Source organism: Cyprinodon variegatus, unplaced genomic scaffold, assembly GCF_000732505.1.
Source record: "Cyprinodon variegatus isolate N-32 unplaced genomic scaffold, C_variegatus-1.0 Scaffold217, whole genome shotgun sequence".
NCBI lineage: Eukaryota > Metazoa > Chordata > Actinopteri > Cyprinodontiformes > Cyprinodontidae > Cyprinodon > Cyprinodon variegatus.
Genome location: NW_015150670.1, coordinates 235,848 through 247,305, shown reverse-complemented (window position 1 = coordinate 247,305; position 11,458 = coordinate 235,848). Strand labels below are relative to the sequence as shown.

At 38.2% G+C, this 11,458-nt stretch overlaps 2 protein-coding genes across 7 annotated transcripts in view; both read left to right on the top strand.

The window, feature by feature from the left end:
* Window positions 1–22: 22 nt before the first annotated feature.
* Window positions 23–859, top strand: lenep (lens epithelial protein). Of its 2 annotated transcripts, none has more exons than XM_015380558.1 (2): window positions 23–622; window positions 726–859. In XM_015380558.1, the coding sequence occupies exon 1, from the start codon at window positions 325–327 to the stop codon at window positions 517–519; it is 195 nt and encodes a 64-aa protein (XP_015236044.1). In that variant the 5' UTR covers window positions 23–324; the 3' UTR covers window positions 520–622; window positions 726–859. The 2 variants fall into 2 exon arrangements, with proteins under 2 accessions (XP_015236044.1, XP_015236045.1); XM_015380559.1 differs by having other exon boundaries at window positions 723–747.
* A 2,510-nt stretch (window positions 860–3,369) lies between these two features.
* The window catches only part of pbxip1 (pre-B-cell leukemia homeobox interacting protein 1), a 16,812-nt gene continuing 8,723 nt past the window's right edge, over window positions 3,370–11,458 (top strand). For 3 of the 5 annotated variants that reach the window (XM_015380581.1, XM_015380582.1, XM_015380578.1), the window contains exons 1-5: window positions 3,370–3,494; window positions 7,997–8,074; window positions 8,204–8,279; window positions 10,544–10,614; window positions 10,793–11,135. In XM_015380581.1, coding sequence (XP_015236067.1) covers window positions 8,024–8,074; window positions 8,204–8,279; window positions 10,544–10,614; window positions 10,793–11,135 — 541 coding nt within the window. In that variant the 5' untranslated portion in view covers window positions 3,370–3,494; window positions 7,997–8,023. Of the gene's footprint in view, window positions 3,495–7,977; window positions 8,075–8,203; window positions 8,280–10,543; window positions 10,615–10,792; window positions 11,136–11,458 lie in introns of all 5 variants that reach the window. The other 2 variants (XM_015380580.1, XM_015380579.1) reach the window with 2 other exon arrangements.

The window sequence follows — 11,458 nt, the reverse complement described above, 5'->3', positions numbered from 1 at the left end:
GGCGGGAGAGGGGGACTGGAACTCTCTTATTTGTTAACGAATGAAGCTGTGACAGTGGGATGTCCCACACAGTTTTTGTGTAGGGATTGAACAAAGACGAGTGTTGAGCTGCAAAGGTAACAAAGCCTCTAAAAAATCAGCAGATGATTGAAAGCAGAAGCATGGAAGAGAAAATCCTGGATGTGAACAGAGACAGCTGCAGTTTGGACACAAAGTTATATTTAGAGGTTACTACTGGGCCAGCCTGGCCATAGAGGCTTCATTGTACACATTCTTACTGACAGTGGTTGCATTTACCTCTGCATCGATACTGCTTCCCTAGCCATGCATCCCCAGCGTCCTCTTCCCCAGGCCATGCCCTCGTCCTCGCTGGGGCAGCAACTGCGGGACATTACTATGGGTCTGGGACGAGGCAAGAACTTCCTGGGAGGAAACTTTGGTTATGGTTTCATCCAGTCTGTTAAGGAATGCCTTTATTTTCTCCTCTGCTGCTGGTGTATCAAGGAGATACTGGACTAATAGCTATAGATATGTATTTTGCATATTTATCAGTTGGTCTGTGCAATGCTGTTTCAGTTTGCATTTGTTAGAAGCGTATGAGGAACATTCTTTGATAGCTGAGGTATGTGATTGTTTTGCAATTATGATTTCACAAACTAAACTATTAGGATTTTTTTATAGCAATACTAAGACCCTTTGTTTTCCTCTTTCTTTGTCCAAAGTAGGTTAAGATTACGGTGTGAGAAGCAAAGCTCAGGATGCTGTTTGACTGGGTTCGAGAATTTGGAGAACAAGTGTGAAGATCTGGGATTCTTCGATCATGCAGACTTGATTTTCCTTGAAGTGACAATAAATAAACTAAATATATCTACCTTCACATCTTGTTTCTTTTTTTGATAGTTATATGTTGTACAGACTACTAGTTCTTTATCTGCAACACACAAGTTCGAGTTGGAGTGTTAAAAATATTGTTTTGACATGAGGTAACGTACATTCAATATAAGATGCTGTAAAGTTATTAATGAAAACTATAAAGTGTGAATTATTAGAAGAAAATTTAAGATTTATCTGTAGATTTCAGTAAGATTAACTTAAAATTACAGCAAAGAAGTGGATCCTTCACCTGAAGTGAGAATATTGTAAGCAAGGCAAGTTTATATTAGTAGCAAGACAATTCCTGAGTATGAATAAGTCAAGAGAATAAAAGTCTATAAATAACACTATAAAAATTCAAGTTGTGATTAGGAAGTAAATACTACATAAATTCACCTAATTTCTTAAATAAGCAAAATAACTTTGGATTAAGAGTTTGATAGTATCTCCTTGGCTCTAACTCTCTAGTACCTCATTTAAAATGGTTATCCTGAGCTATTTTTTATATTTATGATGCTATAAGTTTAGGCTGCTGGAGGACATAGAGACCATTTTTCCTTATTCAGCTTCATTCTTCCCCTATTCTTCCATTATTCAGTCTTAGTCCCAACTATAACTTTATGCTATCTCTGCTATTTCTTGTCGTAGTAGCTTCATTTGGTCTATTCCTCTTTGACTGTAACTCCATCCTGGATTAAAATATCAGCTGTGCTTCTGCCATTAACACCTTTGTTTGTAGATGCTGGCGCTTGGCCTGTTTTTCTCTTACTAAGACCAACTGTATGTGCTATCTTTCATCCTCTGGCATGAGAACTGTCTCAGAGCTCATGTTCTTGGCTGTGTCTTTGTATAAATGCTTCTTTTTGTTTATCTCCTTCTGTCCCCTTGAACCCCGGTCGGCCTGTGCCAACACTGAGCCTGGTTCTGCTGGAGGTGTCTGCTTGTTAAAAGGACGTTTTTTCTCTCCATGTTGCTAAATGCATGCTTGGTGTGAGGGATGCTGGAGAGTCAATGAAGAAATGGAAGCAAAAATTATCATTACATGATCATCCAGGAGGAGCATGTCTGCAAAAAGATAGAAATGTTTAACAAATCTGACTATGTTGTCCCTATAAAGGAGGGCAAGGCTACAAGACTAAACTTGTTTCTCAATCATAGGCAGTTGGAGTTTATGAGCTTTAAATATATTCCATTCCATGTTAAGCACAAAGGGTATTTGTTGTATTTATAAGCAGTGGAACAACAATAAGAACCTATAGAGCAACTAGACATATGTCAGTGTGTGAACAGGTTTCATTAAGTACAGTTATTTTGGCATTTATATATATATATATATATATATATATATATATATATATATATATATATATATATATTGTTCTATTGCTTCAGTGTTAATTATTCCCTGTATTGTAAATGTATTTTGGTGAAAAAAGTTTTTTAACTTTGTAAATGTCTTGTTACTCATCTTTCCTCCTTTCTCCTCCTAGTAATCATCTCAGCTGCTGTTTTATTGATTATATTAAACTTTTAATCTTTTTTTCTTCTCCAATCTCACCAGTGTTTTGTTTGAAGGGCAAGATCTTTGTTCTGGTTTAGTCTAACTAAAGAATCGTCCTCTTTTTATTAAAATCCAACAATGGAAACTTTTATGATTGTTTTCTATTATTGGTGTTCTTCATGTCCACAAACTGTCCCACCCTTCTGACTGCTTTTAAAAATCATTACTTTCCTTACCTTTAGGTGAAAATGTGTTTTCAGTTGTGTCATGCTCTTTCCATTTATAAGCAATCAGTTTGCATTAAGCCTAGAGTACGCCAAGCCATGTACAACTTAAAAAAATTGTTTGTAGAGTGAAATTTTGCAACAGTTTGGATGTGGACCTCAAGCAATGTCCGAGCATGGTACCATTTAAAAATTATTACAGAAATCGATTTTCATGTACAAGAAAAAAACGTATATATGTGTGTGTTTATTTTTTAATTTCAAATACATGTAATATGAGTGTTTGGATTGGAAGGACTGCGGATTTACTACTGAGTGTAATGCATGTTACCTTTTTTTTAAATATGGAAATAATTTGTTGCTTCTTTTTACTCCTTTTGGAGTATTTGTTAAATACTTGTCAAACTCTGTAAAGAAAACCTGTAGCTCAAAAAAAAAAAAAAAAAAGCCTAGAATATCATATTGTTACCTAACCAACAATTGACTGTGGTAATTATCTGTTGTTTTACGTTTTTGTCTTAAATATTTTAAAAATCATGGCTTCTCCCTCCACATCGGCATTATTTGCTCCTTTATTTTTGTCTGTGCATTTCATACATGTCTAAGGTGTGATAGTGACCTAATAAAAGTGACATTAGTTTCACAATGTTAAAATAAACCTATCAATCAAACCATAAACGTGTTTTTTTCCGAGGAAAACTTAATCTTAACGCTCATTGGTTAAACCTAAGGAAAAGGGGCGGGGTCATGGTGATCTCGGAATCTGATTGGTCAACTGGCGTGCGGTTTGTTAAGTTCAGACAGCACATTGAAGTTCTCAAGTTGGATGGAAAGCAAGTGAGCAGTTTGCTGTATTTTACCTACTTTCGCAGTCTGGAATAAAGTTACCCATCACGGTAGGAAACAGCTGAATTTTAATGCCTCTCGTTCGGTTTTTGTTTCTTTGAACCTGCTGTACTGTCGATTACTCCTCTTCACGCGACACCGCCTACGTCCTTTCATGTTTTCCTGGTCGCTCTCTGCAAAAATAAAATCTGTTTAAACTTATCTGCCAACTTCTTAAATTAGGATTATGGTCATTAATGTTGGTTCTGATCTAATGCGTTGAGATTATGCACGCTTTTAAAACATTAGTAAATACCCTCATTTATCAACCTTTTTATTTGACATTTCCTGTTTTATCCTGTTTATAAATATGTGCGTATTCTGAATTGATATGACAAGTTGCTTTGCAATTTTCTTCTCCATGACCCTTAAATATACATCCTGTCTTTGCTGTTTAATCTTTTGACCTTTTTTGGACATTTCCTCTCTCCCTGGAGATAAGCTCAGCTGCTGGAACAGCTGCTGATCTTGTTCCCATCTTAGTCAAAGGGGATCAGGGCTGCATGTTGCTATTAGTTGATTCATGGAGCTACAAAGAGTTAAGAGTGTGGGTCATCTGCATAAAATGAGCAAAGGAAATGTTACTGTTTGATTTTAACCTCCTAAATCTGTGGAACAAAGATGCATTTTCTGTGCAAGCATCAAGCATCAGTGCTGTCCTTACAGCTCTCTGTGCTGCATCCCCTGTGGCCATCTCCTTTCTGTATGCACCCTCTTCCTCTCTGTCTCTAGTCAATCTCACAGCAGCTAAATTTAGCTGCCATCTATTGAAACCATTCCACTATATGCTCCACAATTTCTCCTTGTGGGGCCCGAGGCATGATCTGCAGACTTCTCTTGGGAGGAACTGGATTAGGAGACCTAAATTGCAGCACCGGGAGAAAATTGAATTTGGGGAGTGAAGTGTGTCATTAACCCTACAGTGTGAGATGTTTCAACATTCCTGGATCATAGGCTGTTGACGTGTAAAAGTAATGATCGTATTGAAAAGTAGTTGTTTAACTTTTGGAGAACTTGGTCTAAAAGTTTAATTTTTCTCACTGTGTCCTCAGAAAGGCGATGGACAGTTAAAATGTGCCACTTGGTACACGTCTTTTGAACAGACCGATAATTTTGAAATGAAAGCCTTCTTTAGCCTCCATCTCCAAAGTGGTGCAGGCCTTAGTTACCCGAGTCTTTGCCAAATCATTTGTCTGCTAGTCAAAAGCCAGGGTGCCCACAAGGCCTCCTGTGCTCACAAACTGCTGAAATAAAGCACTGAATTCTCTTAAAGTAAAAAGACTTCCTGCACACACACACAGGGCCTGCCTTAATAAATGTTTGTAACACTTTACAGTAGATCCTATGTTAGTAGAACGGGTGAGGCTGAATAGCAGTGGCTGGAATCCAAATCCTTTGCATGTGTAAACGCATGTAAATGTCTTAAAGCTGCAGGACACGTTGGTACTGACCTACTTGTTGATTATTTTCACTTAATAGCCATTCAGTTAATGTTTATGAATACATTTCCCATGCACTGTTTTAATGTCTGAAAAAAAGCCTAATGTGATTCTCTATTAGACTTTGAAAACTGAACAAAATATGTCAATCAGCCTCTCTTTAAACAGGCTTTCTTTTTTTTTTTTGAGCGAAAAACCTCATCTGTCCATGCAGATTCATTTGTTGTTGATCCAGTTTCTTTAACAGATGCATCTCAATGAATTTGATCAGCATTTAAAAGTAAAATGCAACTAACTGTGATTCTGATGAGGTGTAATGGAAGCCCAGATTGATTTGATAGCAGCCTTTAGCTCATCCAGCTTATTCGATCTGATGTTTGGTTTTACTTAAAGGTAATGTGGAGTACTTTTGCGCACTTTTTAAGAGACCCGCCCTCTCCACTTAAAAAAAATAAATAAAAAAATGCATGTACAAGAGCAGGCATGGCCCCATTTCTCCTCGTGCACGCTCTGTTTAAAAGTTGCTGTTCTTTTAGCTCATACGAGCTAACCCCTAAATCCCTCGATTACAGGGGCTTTTTGCTCCCCATTGGTCACGAAACTCGCCCTCCACCGTGCGGTTTCTGCGCCATATTTGTTATTAGTCACTGTGACAGTAAATCCCATAATGCTTTGCAAGGAGAGCTCTCCATGCAAATCATTCTAGGATATATCTGCCTCTTCTGAGGCCTTTCTTTTCTTCTCATAGACTTCTTTGACACTTTTTCTCTTACGACCCTCGGCCATTTTCAAAGAACTATGGTGAGAAAGGTGAGCTTCAATGACTGACTGAAATCGTATCTCACCGCACGTACACGTCTCAAAGTGCGCATGAGCAGAAAAAGATAGCTGACGGGATGAGCACGTAGGATGGCCTTACATAAACATATCACCTGAATGATTGACAATTAGAAGAACCACTTATTTAGATGATCCACCCGGAAATAAAAGATTGTCCTTTATAGCTTTAAGGCCTGTTTCCTGGAGAGTGAAAAGAGTCATAAAAGCAGCTACTGATACCTCTGGTTATGTGGGCAGGTTCCAAATCCTTCTGGGAAATTAAAATCAGCACCTCCATAAAGCCTGCCAGTCGATGGAAACCTTTTGAGCTAGCTCTGTGGATCTCGTCTCCCCATTTGTGTTTCCACTAAATTGACTGGGCCACAAAATACCAGTCCACCCAGGAAAAATGCCTTCTAAATTCTGGTTCAGGATCAGTTTCACTAAAGGAATACTGTGGACCTGTCCACAGTGTGAGACGGTTTAATTTCAGCTGCAGACAGTCCAAACTTTATGGATCTTACCAAACCTCTTCAATGACCTATTTCGACTTATCCTCTCAAGGCAGACATTATCCATGGTGTTTTTACCACTTTACTCATATTTTCCTTCTTCCACTCAACATTCTGTTTGTTAACTTGAATGCATGCTTTTCCTCAATGTCACTTATGTGGCTTACCCTCTTTGCATAACCGATATTATTCTGTATTTTTTTCCTAATATGAATCCATATATCTGGTCCTCAGGACCAGGCCATATGACTGTAGTCTTTTTTTCATTTATCGGTAGCATCGTCTTTTTTGGGGGGGGGAGTGGTCAGAGAAGTGCGCTTGTGCGCTGAGAATTTTGCAAGCAGGCGGTTCGATCCCCACAGCCTGCACTCTGGGTCCCTGAGCAAGATCCTTAACCCCACACTGCTCCCAGGGCGCCGCACAGTGGCAGCTCACTGCTCCCCAAAGGGATGGGTTAAATGCAGAGAGTGAATTTCTTTTTTGTACTTGACAATATAATGACAATAAAGTTGAATTTTATTCTCTATTCTATTCTTTTCTTTGAAGCTTAAATGTTTTTTTGTCTTTATGAATTTAACGAAATAAATGCAGATAAATTACTATTACTAAATTACTAATACTTTTTATTGACATGATGTGAACCTGCAGATTAATTGCATTTTTAAACCAAAGTCTAATGCTGTTAAAGCATATCTACCTTTAAAGGCAACTTGGAGGTGGAAATTAAGTAATTGTTGTCTGTAGAAAACCCATTGATTACACTGTTGTCTTTTATCTACTAACAAAGCTGCTAATTGGAAGTTGCATGTAGATAATTCCTATTAGACCATGTGTGTTTAGAGACCAAATCAGATGTTCTAGTGGCTAACTGCAATAAGATGACTGAACAGATAAACCAGCCTCATAGAGCATCTATTGCACCCCAAAATAATCCCTACCTCATCAACCTGTTCTTTTGCAATGAGAACTGAATCTTTGTTCCTGTTCAAACTGGAAAAGGTAAAAACCAGAAGCTGACATCATTTTCACAGCAGGTTTAATGGTCTACTACAAAAACACGCACACTGAGATGTGCTGTTTAGCCATGCAACAAGAAGTGAGCTCTTAGTTTAATGAAAGCGATTCATGTTTACATTACCTCTACATTATCTGCCCCAAAGCTCCCTCTCTAGAGATGAACTCTCTGCCTTCAAGCTTTCTCTTTATCAAAACTTCTTTTGCTTTTGCTATAACAGCAAAATCTTTCATGTTTTACAAGGACAGACATCTGTGTCCAGTCTGGCCAAACATTCAGTTCTAGGTTATTAATCATCACTCCTGTTAAAGTTGAATAGAAAGGGTTGTTATTAATGTCACAGCTGCCACATAACTCCTCAGACGAGGAATGCCACCTGAAGGTTACCGTTTCTATGAGAGAAGGAGTGCCAATAAAACTTTACGTGCTACTCTTTGTTTCAGGGTTTCTCTGCAGGCTTCAAAATGTTATTTTCAGAATAAGGATGAAAGAAGAAAATGCAGAAAATAAGTAATATGTATATTAACATTAGCTGCCTTTTGCATCAAGAATCCATCTTGTTTTCTGTCAGCCTATTGCTTTTTTTTGTCATCTTTGCATTAGGGGTGTATCGATGCATCAATGTGTCGATGAAATTATATCTTGAAAAAATAATTGATTTAAGATTTGCCTTCATACATAAAAACACTTCTACTATGTTTGTTTTCAGTGCTTGTTTTGTGTCACAGGAGACGGGCAGAGCCTCTGGGGCGGCCATGTCTGGGGGTGGTGCCGCCAACAACAGCTGGACCATCCTCACATCAGAGGTTTGATCACTTTGTTTAAATATTAAATAGGTTTTTCAGCATAGAAAGTTTTGTCTCTGTCCATACTTGTTCTGACTCTTCCTTACTATCATGATGTCTCCGTCTTCTTTCGGACTCTGATGATTGTAGGAGACGGCTGCTGAAACCCTGAGGCCCCTCGCAGAGGGAATGAAGACGCATGATGAAAGCCTTACATCTGCTACAGGTCTTGTACAGTACATATGAGACTTTTTGATTTTAAGCATCACTGTAACAAACCAAAATATATTAGGATAAACATAATGAATTAAAACTGATTGCTGAGCTGCATCTATGTGTACAACCTTCACATTTTCCACAGTCGATCTGCTTGAGTTCACATCTGCTTTTAGAAAATCAAAATAAACCTGAAATAAAAATTTGCTCTAATTTGGGAGAAAATTGTCTAGTTGTTAATATCTGGAATGTATTGATGTACTGTAGGTTCCCACTGTTCACTTCCAAAACTGAAAAAGTCTGTCTATTTAGGGCTGAAACAATTCATTGGATTAATTGTGATCAATCCTATTATTAAAATAGTCTACAACTAATTTAATAATTGATTAATTTTTAACTGAAGTATAGAGACTCTAAAACATGCCTTTAGCTGACATGTCGAAGCAGTTAGAGGAGTTACTATGCTAAAATTGTTAAAAATAATTATATTTTGCATTTAAGATAAGTAAAATTTCTCATGTCAATAATCTCTATCCAGAACTCCAAAAGTCAAAAAGTTTTGGTTTCAGCTGGTTTCATTCTGTAAAAAATCAGTAAGGAGCCCTTCGCTATCTGTTTTTTAATCGATTAATCAAGAAAAATAATCCACTGATTAATCAATTGACAAAATCATTGTTAGTTGCAGCCTGCGACTTTTAACTATTCTATAAACATTTCCAGCAAGGTTTAAGGGTGTATTCATATTTGGATATGATTTTCAGCATCGTCTTGGTTTCATCCCAAAGGTTTTCTGTGGTTTAAATCAGGACTCTGTGCAGTCCAGTCCACTTCCTCCAAACCAAACTTTATTTACCTGAAGCCTCTAATCTGGTAGTCTGACCTGTTGACGTAACATTAAGATACGTCTACCATCTGACATCGGTCTAAGGAAAGCTCAGTTCAGTAGCTTTTATTTGTCCCAGTGTGGGCAATTTTGTGCAGTAGTAGTACACCTTTCACACACATGTTCACATAAGCAGCAATCTTCACTTTCAGACTGCTTTTGACTGTAGCATCTCAAGGAGGTCATAGTTTTTAATCTGTCAGAGACTTTACTTCTACACTGCAAAAGAAAGAACAGTTTGCAGCTCTGAAAATGTTCAGGCAACAAACATCAGCATTTTAAGTTTAGGAGTTTAACCTAACCTTTGTAGTTTTGCTTTTAAGCTTATTAAACTTTAAATTATTTTATTGTAAGTTTATTGTTAAGAACTCTCCTCTGCAGCACCCTGGCATAGGCCTTCTCAGGGAGGCTGAGGACTGTGATTCCTCTATATTTGGAACACACCCTCTGGTCCCCTTTCATATGCAAGGGAACCACTACCCTATCCTGCCAATCCAGGGACACTGTCCCCGACCTCCACACGATGTGAAAGAGGCGTGTCAGCCAAGATAGATAACATCCAGAGCTCTTAGGTACAGGTCAGTTTTTTTTACCACCTCGGTGACCAACAGCCCGTCTCTTCTTCCGCCACGGATGGCGTGTCAGCCGGATTGAGGAGATCCTAAAGGTATTCCTTCCACAGTCCAAAGATGTCGTCTTTCAGGGTTGGCAGCACGCCACTCCCATTGAAAACACTTTTAGACGTCATACACACTCCGCTTTGTTTAAAAAAATATATAAATATGAAAAAATATAACCGCGGATGTCTGGTGGACAGTGATTCACCTACATGTTATGAATGCTGGCGTACCATAAATGATCAATTATGAACAGTTTAGTTTGTGCCTTCAACTCGTTGGCTCATAGGAAGACGTTACTTATATATAACCTAATGGAATATCTTTAGAACAGCTCCAAATGACACAAAACTCATATGGGTGAGTAGAACATGATGAAATAACATAAAATCAAGGGTCCAATGTTAAAAAAAAAAAAAAATGGCGTTCCCCTTTAAGATCTCTATCAGCAAAATCATGTTCCCTACAATAAAACAATAGTTGAGGTTATAATTTGTTTTGATAACTGTTCAACTAAAGGCTGTGTTTTTTTTTTCTCAGACATATCTTTGCATAAGTAAACTTCCCTCTCATTAACCCTTATTTCACGGGAGCATCAATTTCCTCTTTGCCGGATCAGAAATACGTAAAAAAGCCATAATGATCCATCACAGACGCACAAGGTCTTAAAAGTTTTACAACAGTCTGACTGGTTCCCTTTCAAGAAGTGCTAATATAATAATGCTGAACTGCTGCTTTAAATGCTTCTTCTTTTGTGTGTTCTGGATAAACCAGGAGCCGGAGAGAAAAATCAGCCTCCAAAGAGCAGCGATTCTGCAGAGAGGCTCCCAAAGGTGGGTTACAAAGTAAGAAAGCAAAAACAATACTGTTTGGGATCTCCTTTAGCTTTATTTCCATGCAGGTATAGCTAGAAAATTTTCTGCTGTTTACTGTTTGGTAATATACCTCTGTAAAGATTGCTTTGTTTTTCTATATCTCCTCAACCTCTAACTAAATAAAACATATTCTCTCTTTCCCTACCAGGCATCTGAAGAAAAAACAGCAGATCAAAGTGCAGAGTCACACTCTGATCAGAACTCCGCTGCTCCTCCACCTGCGGATGTCTCTGGCACCTTGGATCATGATGTAGAGAGCAGAGCTGAAGATTTTTCATCATCTGACTCTTACACCATCCTCACGCCTTCCCCTGATAGGCCCCAAGCCTCACTGCTCAGCACAGAGACTCTTGGAGGTGCAGAGTTTTCTCAGGCAGAAGAAGAGCTTCCGAAAGAGGAAGCACCTCATCTGCAAAATGAGGATCAGCCACAGCAGGAAAGAGAGGAGTCAGGAGGGCATGCACACACTGCGGACATGGGGAAAGATGGAGGTATGAACAAGTGCAACTTCTTGGTCAGATGGTGTGTTTATTGATGCATACAGCATCCGGCCACATTCGTCACATACCTCATAAATATGTATAAAAAAAGCCTGAAATAAATTAACCTTTTATTGCATTATCTGAAAACAATTTGAATTTCTATGGGGGGAAATATTCCAGCCTTTGATTTGAGATTTTGTTTTCTATTTTATTCCACTAAGCAAGGAGTTAACTGTTAAGAAAACATTGTTTTTAATTGCATCTAAATCCTTTATATTTAGGTAAAAATGTTTGGATCCCTCAGGGGATTACAGATTCTCCACTACACTGGA